The sequence below is a fragment of the Perca fluviatilis genome, chromosome 3 (assembly GCF_010015445.1).
Source record: "Perca fluviatilis chromosome 3, GENO_Pfluv_1.0, whole genome shotgun sequence".
Lineage (NCBI taxonomy): Eukaryota > Metazoa > Chordata > Actinopteri > Perciformes > Percidae > Perca > Perca fluviatilis.
The window spans coordinates 26,671,611-26,694,159 of NC_053114.1; the positions used below are offsets into that span (position 1 = coordinate 26,671,611).

Here is a 22,549-nt window from a genome sequence, read left to right on the forward strand (position 1 = left end):
CATTTGTTACTTCAATGTTGGGCACTGCAGTGTCAGTGGTTTCTTTTTTTTTTTACTATGAGCCATTTTTAAATTGACCTACAATGCTGTACTATGTAGCTTACATAATGGATACCAAGAAAAATTATTCTTTAAATGATTCTATAAACCAAAATAAAATTGTCTTGCCTGAGTTGACTCATGTGAATCAAACCAGTGTACTGTGACCAGTAGGAGTCCTTCTCATGACTACAGGTCTCTTCACACATGAAAACAAGTGCTCAGTGTTGGGAGTAACATAATTACAGTAATGTATTCCTTTTTGCTGTAACGCAGTAATATAATGCATTACTAATTAAATTTCGGTAATATTATTACCCGTTACAATCTCAGTAACGCGAGTTACAACACATTGTAACGCAACATTTTTTAAGAATTTCCCAACACCGCGAAGCATTTGTTCACAGGAAAAAAGAGCCGTGAGTATTATTTCATAACATCTGTGTCCCAACAGGTGACGGTACGTCAGCTCGGACAGCAGTGTGTCCGAGCCGCTGACAGATTTAAACATGTCGGGAATTAATGTTTAGGCTTGCTTACACGTAAATCATTGCAGTTTATCAGCCGTGGAGAGTAACTCTGCCTGTAGTGGAATGGCTTGACGACCAAAAACGCTCGTCTTTAACTGTGACCATTTACTGTTCAATGTGTTTCTGTCATGAACGGTAATAATTATTACAGTTGTAGTTTTACTAACAAGAGAGTGAGCAACTTTGCTTGACGGACATGTTGCATCCATAGACAGTATTTGTTGCATCAACAACATGCATAACCGTTGCTTCTCAGTAAGCTAGCAAGAGTACACAAGGTACACAACCGACAACTTCCGTGTAGGCTACTTCAAAATAAAAGCACTTCCTGTGACGGTTCACAGTAAAACTAAATTACTGTTAAACAAATAAGGTTGTGTACCTTTTCACATATCCGCGGTAAATCAGGTACTGTAAATAATGTAAATAGTGAGTTTTAATCCCACTATAATTGACAATTTCCTTTAGACTGTTTTAAACTAAACATGAATTTCTTATTCAAGTGCTTTAAACAAACATTTTACAACAATGCCGTAGGCTACTTCAATACAACTGTAAGGTACTTTTAATTCAGTATTTTAATTTTCTCCTACATGCCTATTGTACCTTTTACTTATTTATTTTTTATAGCTTTAGTTACTTTGCATATTCATATTAATTATATAAAATATTATGAATAATCTGTGATGTATTAAAGTGGATAAAGATGAGACTTTATTGATCCAGTGGTGAAATTCACAAGCTAGCTGCCAAGTCAAACTTCCGCTGTTATTTTGGTGAAAGTAACTCAAAAGTAACGCAAAAGTAGTGTAACGCATTACAATTCAGAGACAGTAATATTGTAACATAACTAATTACTCTCAAATGAGAGTAACTAGTCATCTTTAATGTATTACATTTTGGAAGTAACTTGCCCAACACTGGCGCTCACTGGGTGTCGCCCACTTGCTGGTGATGCTTGAGAGATAGAACTCAATTGCTGATTCATTGATTATGAACGGCTTTTGCTCCAACTGGATGAACTATTTCAAAAACAAAAACTTATTCCAAAAAAAAGGATTATGATCCTAGAGTATTTCCTGATGTCAAATAAAAGGACTACTTTAAACCAGATGTATTTACACAGAAAAGAACAGCCATTCTTAAATTACTCTTGGCAGCATCGTTATTTTGGGCTAGGGCTGAACGATTGATCATTTTCAAAATCGAAATTTGAAAGAATGTGATTAGCTAATCGTGAAGACCGCGATTAATGGAATGCGCAATATTTAGTTCGATGTTTGGTATAACATTTGGTTTTACATTTTTTTATTCCTTTTTTCATTGTATTTACCATTTGTTTTCATAAGGTAAATGCTGGAACAATCTTACATATTACAGGTTAACAGAAATGTCCTATTTTCAGTTGATTTTTCCTTCATTTTTTATTCCTTTAACAATATCGTAGAAGGTGCAATGCTGCTAATTGAACTGAGGCATATGAGAAATGTCAGTTTACAGGAAAGTAGATATTTTTATTAGTATCGTTTTGTTATTATTATAACTTTACAAACTGTTTCATTGTTCCATGCTTACTAAAATAATTTATTGATGGCAATTCATAAATATGTTCTCATCCTTGCATACAAAAACAGAGCAGTTTTGATGATGTCATGTTATAATGCTCCATGACATGTTTTATCTGTTATACAGTAAATATTTAACTTTAGTTAAACTTTTAATAATAATAATAATAATAATAATAATAATAATAATAATAGCAAATCGAATAGTTAGCAGAAAAATCACAATTCGATTTTTCGCCCCAAATCGTTAGCCCTATTTTGGGCCATTGCATGGTAGTTGAACAATTCCCACAGTGACAATATGTTACAAAACCAACAAAATTACAACTTTGCTTGAAGCAGATGTAACAATGTGACTGAAAGTAAACAAACAACAAAAACACAAAACACACCTGCAAAGAGCCGGTAAGTTCTTTGGCCTTTCACAACTTTGCCCCGCACTCCAGAGGACAAGAGATCTGAAAGGAAATCACAGTTAGGAAAATCCACTAATTAGATCAACAAGTTGTAAAGCATTGTTTAAATGATAAATACAGAATGTGTTGCACTAATGTTCTGCTGCCGGGCAAGTGTAATGTACATCATAATATAATAGATAAAATGTAATTCTTTAAAAATCTTTTTTACAAAAATGGACAAAATCCGTATGGGGGTTTACAAACTTCACTGCAACATTGTTCTCTTGATTCATTCTGAACCCCGATCCCTCCAAGGATATCTACAGCCATGATAATGATTTTGCAACCTGATTCGATCAGTCACAATGTTGTGTCATTTTCATGAGTCACTCCCACAAGTTGAGCAGACAGACCGTTCCCTTTGAGAAAAAAAAGACACACCACTCTGTCTTTTTGAAAAATCAAAAAGATTAGACTCTCTGGGAAAGCATTTTTTTTTTCAGACTCAAGGTTAATTTGGCCAACTCATCCAATTAATCATCTACAGCTAAAACTGAGTAACATGTTGATGCATGTTTTATAGCTTTGTCCCTTTTCAAGGAATTCTGTATAAATGTGTCTTAAATGCAATAGGGCTGTCATGATTAGGTGACATCAAATTAACAAAAGCTATCTTTTCATATGTTTTTCTAAATAAGATTGCCCGCTGCATGCAAACGCATGTACGTAACACAATACTTAAAAGAGAAGTCTATGTTGTATGTCTTTGGTCTAAGCTGGTAAATTGGATCATCAATTTCTATACAGAAGCACTGTGCATGAACTTGGTGCACACATTACACATTTGTAAACACCAAAGAGTCCACGGTCAAGTTAAAGGTCTGGTAGTAGTGTGTGGGTCCATACCTTTGCTGATTTCCAGGTCAACGGGGTAATCAATGTTCTTTGTCAGTTTCTGGCAGCCTCCAGTCTTTTCAAAAACAAATCTCTTGAGATGGAGCACCAGCACAGGAGGCAGCTCTTCCAGAGTCACCCTCCGACTGATCTCAATCTGAAAACGAGGACAAAAAGATGTCTGCAGTCAGAAAAGGTTCTGTGATAGTTATACAATATTATTCAAGGGAAAAAAAGTAAAATTTTCAAAAGACTCTCAAGAGTTTATTTCTAAGTGTAGACTTAAGATAAAACTCTATAAACCTATTCTCAAAACAGGAAGGAACAAAACAAGTACAGAACAAGCGGTTATTTTCTTGAAAATGGGAACAGCTGGCTGGGCACTTCAAGTAGTGACTCATAAATCATCTGGTTTTAGGGCTTTAAAAGTACAAAAGACAAGAGTTAGGCTGTACACAAAGTTAACCACCTCTGAAATTACAAAGACCAGAACAATAGGTTTATAGTTACAAAAACAAAAATTACAAAGACAAAGATGTCAAAACAAAAAGATGCCCAGCTGTCGAGCAGATGTTACCTGCACCAGTTCCAACTTACTGAACAAAGTGTTTTCTTCACTAGTTGTGATGTGTTGTGTACTCCGAGGAAATAACTAGAATATTTGTGAATTCAATACTTTTTAGGCCCCGACAGAATTGCCTCTAAAGTATTGAGTATTGAAAAATGCCTCGTCATTCAATACCCAGTTTCAATACCTAAGGAGCAAATATCTTCAGTGTCAGTGAGCCAATAAGAATGGAGCATGCTTCTACCAAGATCAAATAATGATGATGATTGGCTGTTTAACGGTACACATCGTAGACACAGGCAGGAAAACTGTTAGGCACAGAGACGGGGCTCACGTAGGAGGAGCTGAAAAATAAAGATTTGTGCCGTAATGTATGTGCAATAATGTTTTTGTTTTATAAAATTTGTATCAAAAATCTTTGAAGGACACCAGCCCTACTGCACACTCCCAAATATAACTTTAAAAAACACAAAATACTAGTATACAAAAATAGTATCCCTTATTTTTTTGTGTAATTTATTAACATGCAACACTAACGAACTAAAACATAGCCTGAAAGTTTGCTTTATTCATACCTCCTGCTTGGTTTTAGAGGTGTAACCCTGGACTGACTCTCGTGCCACCAAGGTTTCTAGAGCCTCCTGGACAGTGCGGATCTTCTCCGACTGGATGTCCAGCTGCAGAGTAAAGAAAGGCTGCAGAGTGGCCGACTCTTTAGAGTTTTGTTGATACACCACCGATCTGACAAAGAAACAAAACACCAGGTTAGATATTAGAAGAAACAACAAATGAGGTTATAGGGAATACCAGTTAGGTGATATCGAAATAATTCAATATACTTATATTTCCAGAACTTTCATTGCTCACTGTAAACACGTTTTTGCTACAAATTAATTAGTGAAGTGCTACTTGTTTTAGTGAAGTACTACTGGTTAGACAAATAAATAGTATTAATATAATTGCATCAGTATTTTCTCAAGATTAAACAGTCAACACTGGTATCATTACATTTTGTAAGTGTATCCTGACTGCAACATCTGACCTGGAATATTTGAAAGGAAAAAATCTAAATCTAATATTCTGGCTGCTTCTGATGGCCGAATGCTTACGCTATAAAGACTTTAATTAGGAGAATTAACTTTCAAATTGTAACACTAATTCACAAACCAAACACACCGACCGTGCCCAGAAAGCCCAAGGGTTATTATAGCCAAGCTCAGTGGGCGTGCACACCACACTCTGAAAACATACACTGCTGTATTCCATTTCTCTGGTTGCAACCATTTCTGTGAAAATAATCCTTTAAGACATTGTGTGCCCAGTGTAAACCAGGACTGTGCCAGACCAGAACCTCATAGAATATGTTATTTAGGCAGGCTACACCCGCACAGGTTCTTTCCGATTTGTCTGAAAGTTAAAACCTTTGTTTGTGAACGTGTGCCCCACGTCATGCTGTCGAGACTTCTGACCACAATCGGCCCACAATGGCTGTTATTCTGAAGGACTGTGGTGCTAGCAGGACAAAAGCTGGAGCTGGCTGGCGGCAAACCGATTTGTGATGCCACAGTGAACAGAGATCAAAAACGTTTAGTCAGAACCTGCGTAACCAACACAGGGTGCACAGATCAAGATGACACTTTTATCTCCGGAGGTTGGTGTATTAAGTGGGAGCAGAAGCCAGAACCAAAAAGATAAAGCTGTTGTGACATTTCTAAGAAACTATGCACAAAGAAAAATAAACTCCAACAAAAAATTAATATTTCTAAGTGCTGGGACAGAGTAATGGATATTATAGTTGATCATTTCCTAAATCAAATGTTTCTTCTTCTATTCATGCCTCTTGTGACAAAAGCACACGAGACTGTCTGAATAAGAGCAAGAACTTACTGTACCACGCCTAGGAAGGGAGACTGTCATTCAGTAACACAGCTCCCATGGTAACGTGGACATACATTTATAAATAATGCATCTAATGACATACATTTGACAACACAAATAGATCATTGGTTCGTTCAAACGTGCATCTTTTACTTCTTACACAATTTGTCTTTTGTAAATTTATGTAGCGCAATGCTTAACACTGGAGCAGACTAAACACTATCAAATGAACACATTTAAATACAAACAGCTTAAATGCACAGTATTCAAAACAGTGGTGCATCTTTGCCCCTGTACTTACATAACATGTACTTACATGCTTTGCAAAAACACATTGCATTATCAGAAAAGGCCAATCTCTGGCAGGCTGATTAGTGAGCTCACTTTACACTGGGACCAGTTTTAAACTGGCCATTTCTCTTTTGTAAATGTATGTAGCTCTGTTAATCATAACCCATCTTATTATGCCAGTGCTTGGATTTTTGTTATTGTTATTAAACATATCCCAAGGTGACACGGTATTAGCGCAAAAAAGAAAAATAGTAAGTCTTTAAAAACGAAAAGTGCCAGTGGATTTCAGTGACACACAAAACCTTTAACCACCTCTCGTAGTAGAAAAGTGTGGCATACTACAGACTGTACTGGGAAATCCAACTTGAGTACAGCATCATGGAGTGCTTTGTGAACTTATTAGTGCAAAAATTAAACACTCAAAAAAAACATCCACAAGTTCACCAGCCTTCAGAATTCCTTCCTATACATATGGCTCATTGTTTCTACTTCAGATAAAAATGAATTTCTGAATCACATCTTCACAATGAACTGTCAACGTACCGGATGTGTCCGCCAAATATGTCAGTGATGGGTGTGCGGACAAAGTCAGCTTGGCGAGTGATGGAAGTCTTGTTTCTGGGGCCAACTTGCTCCCATTCATCCTCACTACCTTCTTCCTCCTTATCAGCAACGTCTTCCTCCACACCGGGCTGGGACTCCGGCCCGTTGGGTGTGGGAGGTTCTGTTCAAAAAACACAAAAGAAAATATCCTTTAGAGAAGAAATTATGAAAGTATTTCAAATGGCCTTGAAGTAAGTAACATGAACTCTACTGAATCCCATGTCAGTTTACATGTTGCAGGAAGTTCAATAGCACTTCAACTGATGAAAAGTTTCATTTTAAACTTGTGAAGTATTCATCAAAGCTGAAATTTGGATTTGTGTGGTAGAGTGAATATTTATTGTAGATTAAGGCACTGTTAAGAAATGTTAGGTTTGTCAGTTCACACCTGTTCAGTTGCAATGGCATCTTTATCACTTTAGTAAATACATTAGCATACATGTTACAGAGCTGGTCAGTGATCTTTTTTATTTTTAATCCAATTGAAAAACCAACAAGTAGCACCAAAATTTCACAAACTCAACAATAGATGCTCAATCTACTTAGTTGCAGTTAGATTATGCAGAAAGTAATGCAATTCATCTTCAACTTAGAACGCAGAGAAGAGCAATCATATGCAAACATGAATTCATTTAAACAATTTCTGTAATGATCTTATCTTTCTTGGGATATGGTTTTGATACGATAGTTGTAAAAAAGGTGCTTACTCTCTTCCTGAGGCGAGATTAGTTTTTTCAAAGCCAGCATTTCCTCATGCAGTCCGTTGAGAGTGAAGCCAAGATACTCCTCCGCATCCTCTTGTCGACCCTGCGAGCCGAGCACCAGGACATCAGCACCAATTAGAACACTCTACCAAGAATGCTTACTGTCAAATAAAACAGTGTGCACGCATGAATGTGCAAACAGTCGTTCATTAAGGTACACAGACAGGGACGCATGTTTTACAAGTGAAACAGGATGAGTGTAAGCCTCATTAAAAATAAAAAAGATAACCATTTCATTCAGAGTGTTTCCATAATTAAAGAATAAAATAATCTTTAAGAATAAAGAACAGACTCAGCATGGGAAACGCATGAACTGCCTTTATTCAGACAAGTTGTCAAATTCTAAACTGAAAAATGTGTATTGAAAAGAAAAACAAGGACATTCCCTTTAAGCACTTTCTGTTCCAGAGGATGTGTATTCAGAGTGTGATCATAAAGAAAATGTAATTAAAATAAAAACCCGACGCATTGCTTTGCAGTGAATATGGTTTCGACCCAGAGGCAGCATAGTTTACCTTCTCAGAGAGACTTGACTTGATGAGAGTGAGGAGTCTATAAATGTAGGTTGGTTCAAAAGGTACACCGGGGCGAACGTCTTTCATGACCTTATCACCAACAGCTGTGGACACAGTTACAAATCCTACAACATTAGAGACGCAGACAGAAAAATATACCAAATGTCTTTGGACATGCTGTCTAACATCTCACCTTGCTGTTTGGCTTTAGATGGCACAGGCATGTTGTTGAACTCGTTCACCAGCCTTACACTGTCAGGGACAAAGAAATAATGGGGATATATCTTTGCAAAACAGATTTAAGCAATTTGCTACATTTGTTATATCAGCTTGTAGAAATAGTACTTACAAGTTGTCCATCATGGGTGTGGAGGTACATGGTCTCTGCGTTTCAGTATGCAGAGGAATGGACTTCATCAGGTGATACATGGGAGGGCACGCTATCAGGGCCTGTAGGGTCTGAATGTTCAAAGTCAGGGAGGAACACAGCATGTAGGAAAAATTAAATGACAAGCTGCTGTTATACATTTCAAATTTGATACAAATGGATGAATAAGTTCTGAGTTGATGAAAGCTCTGGTGTCATTTTCTAGCCCGTAAAATTGAAATCTGTCGAATTTTAAATTTCTAGTTTTTCCCAAACTAAATCAAATTTTGAATCCGTTTCCATAAAACACAAACGGGATTAGTCATTGATAGCATGTTTTAAGCTTTCCTTAAAAAAAAAATGAAAAATTGCATTTTCCTGGCTTCAGATGAAATTTCCAGGCACAGCTGAAACTCACTTCTCAGCAAGTGTCAGCCAAAAAAAATACATTTCCCAATGGCACAGTATTTTTAAAACACTTAACCCCATTTGTCCTTTGTGCTATTTTGCTTAGCTGCAATATAGGAGCTAGTTATATTACCCACAGCCAAGCATATACATGTGTTCACAGAGTGTTGAAGGGTTAAAATAGGTGCAGCAAAAAGCAGAGTGAAAGGATACAGCGTTGATATAGCACCAGTTTCCCTTGTTGATCAGTCCTCTCGGCTGCAAAGACACTGGTTTATGTATCAACTTCACATTCTCAATAAGTTCTGGGGATTCAAACAGACACAATGTTCTTAAACATGTAGCCCTGTACAACTCTGACAATTAATTAAATAAATATATATATTAGTGTGAAAATAAGTGTGAAATAACTGAAAACATGTCTTATATTTTAGATTCCTCAAAGTAGCCACCCTTTGCTTTTTTGATAACTCTGCAAACCCTTGGTGTTCTCTCAATGAGCTTCATGAGGTAGTCACCTGAAATGGTTTTCACTTCACAGGTGTGCTTTGTCAGGGTTAATTAGTGGAATTTGTTCCCTTATTAATAAAAAAGCAAAGGGTGGCTACTTTGAGGAATCTAAAATATAAAACATGTATTTCAGCTATTTCACATTTTTGTAAAGCACATAATTCCATATGTGTTCATTCATAGTTTTGATGCCTTCAGTGAGAATCTACAATGTAAATAGTCATGAAAATAAAGGAAACTCACTGAATGAGAAGGTGTGTCCAAACATTTGGCCTGTACTCTGTGTGCGCGTGTGTGTGTGTGTGTGTGTGTGTGTGTGTGTGTGTGTGTGTGTGTGTGTGTGTGTGTGTGTGTGTCTATCTATCTATCTATCTATCTATCTATCTATCTATCTATCTATCTATATATATATAACACTTTGATACAGTGGTGAATATTATAGCAGATCATTCTTGAATCACAAGTAGTAAATATTCATTTTTACACAATAAATGTTCCTTCTTCTATACCTGCCTCTTGTGACAAAAGCACAAGAGACTGTCTGAATAAGAGAAAGAACTTACTGTACCACGCCTAGGAAGGGAGACTGTCATTCAGTAACACAGCTCCCATGGTAACGTGGACATGTTTTACACAATTGATTTATAAATAATGCATATCAATAGCACTTTAGACAATACAAATTGATCACTAGTATGTTCAAATTTGTGCATCTTTTCACCATTTCTTAAGTGTATGTAGCATAACATTTGAGCGGACTTAACACATTCAAATAAAAACTGCTTAAAAAGCACAGTATTCACAGCAGTGGGGACATATTTCCATTTTCCAATTTCAGAATACAGCCTATAGTCTTACTATGTTGCATCATTCCCCAACAGAAATAAATTGAGTCTAGAGGGTCAATATGACCCACTGGTGCTTATCTATATATGTAATTCCAGCAGTTCTAGTATTTTAAAATATCTGGAATTGACTGTTCTGCAGATAAAAACACAGCCACAAGGTTTTCTGGTTCATAAGCATGCATAAGTAAAATTTTACATCTCAAAAGGGAACACATTGATGAGAATAAAAAGAATGCTTTACGTATCAAATTACACCCAATAAGGACTGGGTACCAGAAAAGACAGTGTGCTGACTAAACAGGATTGAGTTCAAACTGTAACTCACACCAAAGTGTTTGGGTTGACAGACACAAATGAGGTCTCTGGTAAATTTGCAAACCCTTCCGAGAGAACTACTGTACAATAGGGCTTTGACTCCAAACTTCGTTATTCGAACATCATTCAAATATTTAAAAAAATAATGATATTCGAACGAATTTTAGCCATCCCTTAATATTCAAACCTGTTATGGGCATTATTTTTATGCGTTTGCTTGTAAACGTTTTCAGTTCAGATTCCAAGGCTTTTTCACGCATTTCAAAATGTAACTATACGTCGCGGCGACGCACGTCTCTCAGCCGTGGCTCGGTAGCGGTGCATTCCTCCCTAATTCTCAAAGAAGGCAGGCTGGCCCAGGGCCAGGCCAGCTCAGCGGGGTCTTTCTCCCGTAGCGTTCCGCTGTCTCTCCTACCTACACCGGCGCCGCACCCTGTCCCTTCTCCCCTTTCTACCTGCCTGCTCAGTGCTGCTGCACATGAGGAGAGAGCACAGAGGGGAGGGCGGGGCTGCTTCGGCGGCCACAGGAGAGAAATACATTGCGTGCTCGCTGGACAATACTGGCGACTGTTTTTTATTTTACAGAAAGTGGCTGTCTTTTCTACAGAAAGTCGCCAGATTTGTCGCTAGTCGCTTTTGTGAAAAAAAGTCGCTAAGTTGGCAACACCGCCCACACACACTGGCTCGACGCACACACCAGCACACGAGTATAAACATCAGACCACTTATGTAGGCTACAGTGAAAGCTCCGAACTTCCTGTCGAAAGCATACCGTTTGTGTTTAATCCAGGGTCTGACTTTTAATTTTTTTTTTTTTAAACTGAAGGCATTTAATGGTCAAAATAGTATTAATAAATATTCGAATATATTCGAATATTAATATTCAAACGAACTTCGAATATGATTTTTGGGCAAAAGTCAAAGCCCTACTGTACAACAGCCTAAACATGTACAATCCATACATGCAGCAGAATCATGTTCAACTAAACAGACAAATCTCAAATACTGCACACTGCTTTTAAGACACAGAAAGCCCCATTGATAGGGATAAAAAAAAACTCTTCAGAATGAAGTGGCACAGCAAAATACTTAATATATTGTATCTGTTTGCAAGTTTCTAAATAAATGAACCTAGAAGTGATCTCAAACCACTCTAAACTGTGCTTGTTTGTGCGTTTACTCCAACTGACCCAGGCTTACTTATAATAGTGTTGGTTAATGAGATAAAGTGGGTTACACAAATGACTTCATAACTGACAGCTATTCTGGATGTAGTACCACCATCTAGTGTTCATTTCTTGAACTTTTTGTCTATTACACCTGTGGCAAAAAGCTATTGAACAATTTGAATAGCTCTATATAAATATATAGGATAATCAACAGCAGATTATGATTTGGTCACTTATCCTTTCTACTCTTCTAAAATATCAAATGCTTAAAACCTTAAACTCACACAGGAACACAAAGAGAAGGAACAGTACAATTGTCTCAACATTGCCACCAAGTAGAGGGGGAAAGAATTTAGCAGCAATGCACCCCTCTTGCAGCAAAACCGTTAAGCAGACACAACATGAAACCAGTATGATGGGTTATTTTTAAGAATATACAATGCATCTTTATATAATACCTGCAAGTTTAGGGGCCATAGGATCCTCTGAAACGTGGACAGGGCACTCTTTGACCTCCCCAACTTTCTCAGGCTGCTCTGGCGTAGCGAGGGAGAGAGACACAACTTCCACAACATTCTTTACCTCAACAAAGGCCTGAGGGCCCCCAGGCAGAGGCTTGGAGTTGTGAAAGAGGCTAGCCCAAGACTTTGGGAGGTTGGCAGCAGGTGCAGCTGGAATCACAGGCGAATGGACCTGCTCTGTCACTACCGACTGGGCAGCAGAGTCTAAGGAGACATGCTGAGCCTGCCCCCCACTCTCACAGTCTTCTTTGTGTTCATCTGCACCGATGGGAGTATCAGGCTCTGCCTCCAACCCATTGGCCACCCCACTGTCTGCTAGCTCCCGTCCCTCCAGTTCAGTAGTTGTAATGGAAGTGGTGACAGAGGGGGTGGCCACAGCAGCTGATGGAGGAAGAGGGGATTTGGAGCAGGGACTGTGTGGAGTATCTGAAAGTTCGGGGCTCTGTAGAGCCAAATGATCTGGCTGCTGATCTGCAGTCCTCGGTCCCTCTGTCATCCCTCTGCTTTGAGAGGAGGATGAAGAGGAGGAAGTTGCATTGCCATCTGATAAAGAGGCAGCTCCACTTGTTAAGTCCAAAGAAGAGTCATCAGGGCTATCACAAGTCCTCTGATTGGCAGTGGATGTGGGGGCAAACTTGGCTGCTACAACAGTAGCTGTTGATGTTGCCATGGAGACCGGTCCAGGGGTGGAAAGTTCAGCCCCCGACAATGCCTTACTGTCCACATCTTCAGCACTGTGGAGTGGGCCACCCATTGCATGTCCGTTCACAAGTGCTGTCACAGACGTCCCATCTGCTGCACTGCTGCTGCTGTTGTTGCTGCTGCTGCTACTGCTGCTGCTGCTGCCAGTTAACGGGTCCAGGTAGTTGTAATACCCCGGCGGCCGCTTTTTCTTTTTCTTCCTCTCTCGCTGTCCCAGGCTGCCAGGGAGTCCGTCCATGTCCTGGCAGGCCTGGTGATTGTCCAGGGCTGAGGCCTCCGAGTCAGGGCCATCCAGCGAGTTGAAGTCAGTTCCATCAGGGACATCAGCTGCTGGAGGAGCCATCTGTTGGGCCTTCTGGGCTGACTGGCAGCCCAGGATGAACTCTGGTGCTTGGGGGTTGAGGGTGCTCGACACCTTGAATAAAGGATCGTTCACTCCAACAGGCTTGGAATCCATCACCTCGTCAACACCAAACTCAATGCGCTGATAGTCTTCTGCTGCAGAAACATTTCAATCAATTAGAAACAAAGTTTTGCCTTTTAAACACAGCCTAAACATAAAAAACAGACTGCTGTATTTAGTACATTTAGTATTTGTATGAAGAGTTTGTTATAAAATCCTTCTTTCTGAACAACTAAGCAAACATAAAAGGGGTCGTGGGAGCTCTGACAGGATCAGACATATACACACCACTAAAAAGACAATCCTGCTGGACCTATTTTTAGCTTCAACAACTGCGGTTGTCTATACTCAACTAAACCACATTCCTTCTGGGCTTATGTGGATCCTCTGAATGTTGCTAACATATCCAAAAGTGGGGTGATTCAACAGTTAACATCCAATGAGGCAGAGTGTCTAGCAATCTAGTCTTGGGGTTTGTTTGTTTTCCTAATCCAGCTCAAACGGCAAGACTTGGAAAGCTGTGAAACAAGTGTATGTGGTCTTGGGTTTGTTAATTGGCCTGATTTCTGCTAAACTAAATGTGGACATTATTCATTAAATGTGATTTTATGACCAATTTCAATTATTTTTTAAACTGTCAGTTTGCAAAGTTTTGTTATTAATCCAAAATGCAAGAATCAGGATTCAATTTAATCAATCAATTTAAATGTATAATATTTAACTGTTTTGCATAAGATGTCAACATCTTTGTACTGTTTGGGCTAAACTGCCACAAAAGCAAGATGTTCAACATTTTTTTTATCTGTTTCTATGTAGTAATTCTGACTAGAGGGGAAAATGACAGCAACAAGGAACAGGGGGTTTAGTTTTACTCTTCACTATAATAATTAGATCTAAAATTGCTTGAAGGTAGGCTTACGTTTAAATAATTATAAATTAAAGTGAGGCAATATAGCGCGAAAAAATAAATAAATAAACAGAACAAGACAAACGGCATACTAGAAGATATAACAGGCCTACCTTACACATTCCTGCATGGCATTACACACCTTAAAACACTAATGGAGTTTTATACAATATTCTTTTATAAATGGCCAAAAGGCTGTGATGGCACAATGACAATGTCTGATTTGAGACCTCAAAAGGACACTCAATGACTATTTCCATAATGGACTGCACATCAATGATGTACATCAATACGGATCATTTCTTAAAAACAAAATACATTTCCAAATACCATTTTAAAAGTGTCTCAATGTGTAGGCCATCATTACAAAACTTCATTTTTTAGTTAAAATGTGTTGCATGGCATCTTAAATAGTACATTATTAAGCAGAGGCGCAAAGTGAAAAAAAGGTGAACAAATAGGAAACATTAGTAAGTGCAAATAAGAAAAATCATTAAAAGTGGCTTTTTTCATGTCACAGCTGACTCGTCACCCAGACGGTTAACCCTGATGTTCTGCAGGGGTTAAGAGGGTATGAAAACAGCAATTACTGTACTTCCTCTACTGGGATTAGAAGATCTTCTGTTAGTGTTACTGAAATCGCACTTCATGACTGTAAAATGCATTCAGTAGTAAAACCATAACAATGCAAGGCTACATATGAACACATGTTAGCAATCACATAAAACCATCAATATGCCCTTAGTAAATAAGCTGTGATTGTTAAATCATATGTAAATTCTATCTGATTTGAATTAATCTTGGAGCCCTGCAGTGGTGAAAATGCATTATATGCAAGAGAAGATAAGATACCTAAAAGTATCTTGAGCATGCAAAGCTCTACAGATTTTACCAACAGACAAGAGAAAGAATACAGGCGCAAGGTTTAGAAAGCCACCAGTTTTTGAAACCTGGATTTTGAGTTTTACAGCAAACGTACAACAGCTAGTCAAGCCACAGGGTGTCAGACTCCTCAACTCACCGCAAACCTGCAGTCCCATAGACTCCATAATATAAGGTACAGCAGGAGTGCAGTAACTTCCTAAATAATCAATACAAATCAAGGTAAGGCAAATGTCATGTGCAAACGGGTACCATTTCAAAGACAGGTGGCTGCTATTACATTTTTTATTTGGTGGCTCGAAATTTAAAGAATGAAAATAATAAAATGGTTAAGATCTACTGGGATATGTAATCCATTCTAAACAATATGAACTGTATGCATAAATATATGCACAAATAATAACATGAAAAGCATCTCCCTGCCAGGCAAGTCAGGTCAGCCTGGGCTTCTATCTTACATTATTAAGACCTGCTTTGAAAAACTAGAGTGATGTCAATTAAGAGCATGAGAATAGTCTTTTGATGCTAAAAGATTTTAAAAAAGAAAAGGGAAAATAATATATTATCTAGCAATCTAGTTTGTGTGAAATGTACATACCAGAAGACTGACTGACGCACGGGACTTTGTCATTGAACGGAGGAAGCTGTGTGGAGGCAAAAAGCATCATTAGGAGTTTTAAAAAAAATATATTTAAAAATTCCACTAATATTGAGAAATGAAATTGTTTAGCATCATGAAGCATTAACTACCCACAGTTAAATATGTTAGATGATTATCTAGACCATTTGAAATGGAATTACCCATAAATTACAGATTTCTCGTATGCAATAACAGTCATTTTAGGCATAGGGTTCATTTTAAAAAGGAGCTACACGGAGCATTAAAAAATAACATTGTCACTTAATGGTGGTACCTATGTAATAACAAACTGGAGCCTCAGTTCCAAAGTAGTGTATCAGGACTAGTGTTTTTCAAGATTTTAATTCATTTCCCATGAACCCTGTTACTTTCTGTCAAAGTAGATCCTGCTGACCAGTAGAGACGACCAGATCTTGTAGAAAGGTCAACCATTATGGCAATCAATGTAACAATAATGTAACAATGTAAAAAAAACGGAATGTAATCCGGCTCCTTACCTCGACATAACATCGTGGTGTCACAAAAAACTGATTGATCTCATCAGGGCTGAATTCCCCGAAGATGTACTGTGGGAAGGAATCAATATAATCATTAGTTTAAAAGAAAGGCACAATGTTGTAAAAATCCACTTCTCAATTATTATTTTTTTAATTTATTGCTGTGATGACAATTCTAAATTGGTCATGTGGTTTTAGCATATACATTTCAGGGCTCCAGGCTAACTTTTTCTTTTTTTTTTTTTTTTTTTACTAGGAGCACTGTAGCCTCTAACTAAAAAGAATTTAGGGGCATAGGCAGAAAATGTATGGGCACACATTAAATCAACCTGCAACGACATTTTTCACATTTCCCCCATTGTAACTGTATTACTGATATATGCTTTGGTAATAAATACATAAACTACAATCTGCTGTATTATTTTAGTTCCCAGTCACATTTTAATTGAATGGCACTTACCAGATGCACATTCAGAAATGTAAACAAATAATTATTACTGTCAATGTACCATATTGCGAAAGTGCGGCATATTTGAAAAAAATCTGGCCCCCGCATGAATATGCAGACTTTGGCTGATTATGCATTGAATCATGCGATCGCATAATCACGTTTTTCTGGAGGGACTGTCCAATTGATAACACGACAATAAAAAATTAAAATATACTGTGCAGCCCTAGTTGAGACGGTAGACAAAGTGGGGGGAAGAGAGGAGGGCTAACGTTAGCCTTAGCCTAACTCCTTATCAGCTATCACTACGCAGTATTTTCCTCGCCAATGTACAATCTTTAGTAAACAAAATGGATGATCTTCGGCCGCGGATCACCACTCGTGAACGTATTATGGACTGTAACATCATGATTTTCACGGAAACATGGTAACAACATTGCTGTGCAACAGCATGTGCGGATGAGTTTAACACCATGAAAGCGAGACACGAGTATGGATCACAGTGTTGTGCAGCTGACTAACCACTCACAGATCTTCCCCCTCTCACACACACACATTGCCCTCTCCTCCTTTTTCAACATGAAATAAATTAAGTCATAAAATTTTGAGGTCGCACATGCACGAGTAACACTCGCACTCTCACTAAAATCACTAATCGTTAGGGTTAAGCTGGAGCAGTGTGGAGCCTTGCATTTACGTGCTTGTGATTTTAGAAACTACAGGGATCCAGACAGAGCTTACTAGTTCTGTCAGCTGGACATCTGAAGCAGTAAACTGTCAATTTAATGATGACTTAATCACTCAAGATAACAGCATCGGTGACTTTCTTGAGATAGTTTGAGATATTTGTTTAGTTACACCACAAATAAAACTACTGACTGCAGGGGTGCTATATTGTGTTTTAACACTTAGTAAACCATGTGCATTAATGTAGTAACTTGCACAACAACTGTACTAATCTGAGTTTCCTTTAATACCTGACCAAGAGCACAACTATATTTCTCCTGGTAGGTCATGGTTAGGGCTGCACGATCTTTTGTTTCATCGTCTAAATCGCGATGTGCGCATGTGCGATAGTCACATCGCAGGACGTTGTGATGTTGACGCAAAAATTTTTTTGCTGCTTGATATAACAGTAAACTTTCACCGTTCTCCTTTTACACGATTGTTGCCGGCCGACTTGTTCCCTTTAAGACCGGTAGCAATGTGGGCAACGTGTTTATATAACTTTAGTCCGACGGGGTTTGTTATGGGAAGTGAGGCTCACCCGTTTGTAGAAAAGTACCGTAAGCGGCCGCTGACACATTGATGCACATTGTTTTCCATACGTAGTGAGCTACAGTACTCTGTGTTTTATGTACACTGCAAAGACAAACTAAATCACCCGATTAATGCAACGTAATCATGACATCTCCCCCAGCCAGGCTTAAGCTTAAAGAAACAAGGTGTCTGGCTCAACTAACGTTACGGTTCAGAGCTGCGACGCTGGAAACATAACACCGATCTACAACAGAAGTCTGTGTCTGATGTAACTTAATTTACACTGATTTAAGTGTTCTTGGATACACAGTTTGATGCTAGTGTGGGACATGCAGGTCTGCATGCACAGCCAACCACCAATCACAATCAATGTTGATCAATTTATCAAACAAGCCGGCCCCGCTAGTCGACCACAACCTGAAATTTAGAGAAAGCAACATGAATGCATTATTAATATCATTCACTGTAACCTGGATTTATAGTATTATATGAATACAATGGTGTCATGTCAGTGAACCAGTGCATTTCTACCTAATTTCCTTCATCAAAATCACTTCAGAAGAGCCGTCACAGCGCTTACTTGCTTTGGTGTTTGTACAGCAATAAAGTTAGAATATAGTTATAGAAAGATTCTAGCATTAGAAAAGTTCCTTTTTCTATCATTTTCTATGTAGATGCACTACCCTACAAAATCACCCCAGTAGTCTAGAATGATTTATTATTTCCAAATAGAGCTATTCATGTCATCTTGTAAAGATTTGTCTTTTTTCATAATCGCAATATACATCTCAGGAAAAAAATATGGCAATGTCAAGTTTTTATCCTAGTCACGGTAATACCAGCAGACGAACCGGTGAGGTAACAATGCTAGCCAAAAACCACTGCAGTGTTTGCCTACATAGCGCAAATGCCACAGATTTGCCACAGCAAGTATACAATCTTAAATTGACTTAATTGAGGAAACAATCTGATGTTACAGATAATCGGTTTGAAGGGCTTTGATGAGGATTTTTAAGTTTCTGTACGTATGTAGGACTATATCATGAAAAAGCTATTAATTTATTATTATTCAGGAACAAGTAAAGAGAGGTGACCTACATGCATGATAGATCACTCACATGTAGCTAACAATACAACAAACCATTTAATTAGCTTATGGGCTCTGGGCTCTCCTAAAGGCTAACCCCCAAACATATGTGCCTCAAATTAAGACTTGGTGCTCGTATCCAACAAGTTTAACCAAAAAGTTCTACCACTGCACACAACACTATACAGAACTCAATTTGCACTTGAGGGTGTCTTTGTGGATAACTTTCATTACTGGAGTACCAACAAGTCGATACAGGCATTGGCAGTGTAATTAATAGTGAGATAGGGAGGAAGAATTACAAAAAGGTGAGCTCTGGCCAGAACTGAAATAAATAAATCCCTCATAGCAGGATGCAATACTGCTCCAACCTCATCTCTGATAATTTACCATATCCGTGCAAAACATTGTATTTCACAGTTATTACTCAATTATATGATAGTTATTAAATAGGTCTTATTTTATTATCCGTTATAGTGCCACACCTCTGACAGATGACCCTTACACCTTCAGGGGAAACACGGCACCACCCAAGTGTCTACATGAGCATGTAAAACACAAAGCAACAGAGAAAAGGTAAAATGATCTCACTAGCCATGCGGTTAATCCTCAGTGCAATAAACAGAGGGACGTGAAAGGGGAGGCACAGAGAAAAGAAAGTGCAGCTCAAGCATATGTAACTCATTGCAAACGAGGCCCCACGCGAGGACCCACATTGCTGAAATGGCACTACAAGAGACAAACAGCCAGCCATAATCCAAAGGCCTCAGGATGGCTAATACAATCACAACAGAAAGAATGTCCCTTTGCTTCTCTCTGCAGGCATGCCACACGTACCACACTAAGCTTCCACTGCTGTTCGTTAGGACTGAGGATTACAACAAATTAGCCATCTGTATGATTTCAACACAGTTTAAAACACACACACACTTTCAGAGATTTTTTCAACTGTAACTGATATCTACATATGTAAGCCAGTGGAAATCAGTCAAATAAAAACTTGCTACCAGCTTTGTACAAAACACACATGAACCCCCTAAAACTGACTCTAGGGGCACAAGTATGACATCTGTTATCACCAACACACGACACCTGATGCACAAAGCAATTCACTTTTTATCTGCATCCCAATCATACACACAGGTGGTATTTCAAAATACCATTAGTTAAACAGATAAACAGGTATACTGTATTTCCTAAAATAAAAAACAGTAGTCAATTAAAAGCCGGGCCTCTAATAGTGGCCGGGGGCGTGGTCAACACTGACAAATAAAGGCCGGTCTCAAATTAAGGCCAGGGGAAAAATAGTGTGGATAATCTCCTAAATGCCTTTCATATAACATTAAGTCAAAATAAAATTCAAGTTCATTGTAATGTACATTTCTACCAATTTAATTTAACAAACTCAACAATATATTCATGCTTTTTTCCACACTTTGTTTTTCTGGATTATTGTCCTACCGGTATTTTAGTCATTGCGGCTGTATGTGTAACTCAGCCAGGTGTAGTTTGCAGTAACGTACAGGTGCCAATAGATAGCAGTAGCTACATTGGATGCAACACAGGTCTCATTTAATGCTAGCAGAGAATGACGGGCTCTGATGCTATTGACAGACTTTTCAACAACAAAACAAAAATAGTTTTAAAGTATGCGGAGGAAAACTCAGGTGAAAAAGCTGCGAGACATTTCGACATTGACCCCAGGAGAATCCAATGCTGGAAGAAACAGAAGGATCAGCGGACAAGATTAGCTGACAAAAGCAGAGCACAGTTAGCTAGCTGGAGGTGGGAGGAAACAAGTTAGCCTGGTGCTAGAAACAAAGCTAGCTAGCTACCGTCTGTAACGTTAATCAGATACTGGTGTGCTGCAAACCAGTAGCTACTGTATGCTCTTATTGTAATATACTAGGGCTTTGACTTTTGCCCAAAAATCATTCGAGGTTCGTTTGTTTATTAATATTTGAATATTTATTAATACCATTTTGACCATTAAATGCCTTCAGTAAGACCTATGTTAGTATCAAACTTAAGTTTGTTTTTTTTTTATTAAAAGTCAGACCCTGGATTAAAAACAAACACTATGCTTTCGACAGGAAGTTCGGAGCTTTCACCATAGCCTACGTAAGTGGTCTGACGTTTATACTTGTGTGCGTCGAGCCGGCGTGTGTGTGTGCCATGTGTGGGCAGTGTTGCCAACTTAGTGACTTTTCAGACCCCCTTAGGGACTTCTATTTTTTTCCCCACAAAAACGACTAGCGACAAATCTGGAGACTTTCTGTAGAAAAGACAGCGACAAAAAAGTCGCCAGTATTGTCCAGCGAGCATGCAAGGTATTTCTCTCCTGTGGCCGCCAAAACGGTCACCTCTCTCTTCTGTTCTGTGACTGAGGAGCAGCGCCGCCCCTCTGTGCTCTCTCCTCATGTGCAGCAGCACTGCGAGCAGGCAGGTAGAAAGAGGAGAAGGAACAGGGTCCGGGGTTCGGGGGCCGGTGTAGGTAGGAGAGACAGCGTCACGCGACTGAAGAAAGACGCGGCTGAGCTGGCCTGGCCTTGGGCAAGCCAGCCTTCTTTGAGAATTAGGGGGGAACGCAACGCTACCGAGCCACAGTTGAGAGACGTGCATTGCCGCGACGTGAGGTTACATTTTGAAATGCATGAAAAAGCCTCAGAATCTGAACTGAAAACAACGTTTACATGCAAACACAATTACAAAAAATAATGCCTATAACAGGTTTGAATAGTAAGGGCTGCCTAATATTCGTTCGAATATCACTAGTTCGGAGTCAAAGCCCTATAATATACCAGCAATACGTAGTACCTGTATTTGAAATAAATACCCGGTACATTTACAGAACGCTATGGTTTTTCATTTAAAACAGTTTATTTAAAATAATTATACTTATCAAACAGATGGAATTAGAAATAAAGGCCTGCCTCTAATAAAAGCCTGCTTCAAAGACAAGCCTGGTAACTTCTGCAGTTCAGGTAAATAAAGGCCCCGGCTTTTATTTGAGGAAATACGGTACACTTTTGATTTCCTAAGTGGTCGGACTACACATCATACAAACCACTTCTTTTTTAGTATAACCTGACCATAATACCCCAAAAAGCTGAATGCTGCTAAACAGTCTGTGTACTCTAACTATAACAGAGGATACAGCCAGCACTACTTTGCTTGTAGTCATAAATTGGTATGAAGTTATTAATGGACAACTTGGCTAAGCATTAAATTGATGCAGCGCAACTACAAAGAAGGTCAGACAAGTTTTCAATGAATCTCTGGAGCATGCCTGTGCCTGCACATTGGTGTGATGTAGTAATACGGTGACATATGATTACAATGCATGAAATACAGTATGACAGCTGAAGAAAGTAATCCTTGTCATTTATTCTGCTAGAAGACAGGCACTATCAAACTAAAGCAACTGCTCAGCAGTTCAACAATGTAACTAGAGCTGGGCAATATGGGAAAAAAAATCAAGTATCGAAATATTTGAATTAAATACATCAATGTCGATATTGTAGAGTTGACTATTGGTGC

At 38.6% G+C, this 22,549-nt stretch overlaps 1 protein-coding gene across 4 annotated transcripts in view; it reads right to left on the minus strand.

Moving 5' to 3' along the window:
• Positions 1-22,549, minus strand: part of usp10 (ubiquitin specific peptidase 10) — a 30,517-nt gene that overhangs the window by 3,158 nt on the left and 4,810 nt on the right. The window contains exons 2-14 of one of the 4 annotated variants that reach the window (XM_039794432.1): positions 16,215-16,283; positions 15,676-15,721; positions 15,217-15,276; positions 12,121-13,383; positions 9,034-9,125; positions 8,395-8,504; positions 8,239-8,297; positions 8,046-8,149; positions 7,474-7,573; positions 6,707-6,887; positions 4,570-4,735; positions 3,439-3,583; positions 2,527-2,592 (exon numbers count right to left, since the gene is read on the minus strand). In XM_039794432.1, the coding sequence (XP_039650366.1) occupies positions 2,527-2,592; positions 3,439-3,583; positions 4,570-4,735; positions 6,707-6,887; positions 7,474-7,573; positions 8,046-8,149; positions 8,239-8,297; positions 8,395-8,504; positions 9,034-9,125; positions 12,121-13,383; positions 15,217-15,276; positions 15,676-15,721; positions 16,215-16,283 (2,461 nt within the window). The remainder of the gene's footprint in view (positions 1-2,526; positions 2,593-3,438; positions 3,584-4,569; positions 4,736-6,706; positions 6,888-7,473; positions 7,574-8,045; positions 8,150-8,238; positions 8,298-8,394; positions 8,505-9,033; positions 9,126-12,120; positions 13,384-15,216; positions 15,277-15,675; positions 15,722-16,214; positions 16,284-22,549) is intronic. The other 3 variants (XM_039794433.1, XM_039794435.1, XM_039794434.1) reach the window with 3 other exon arrangements.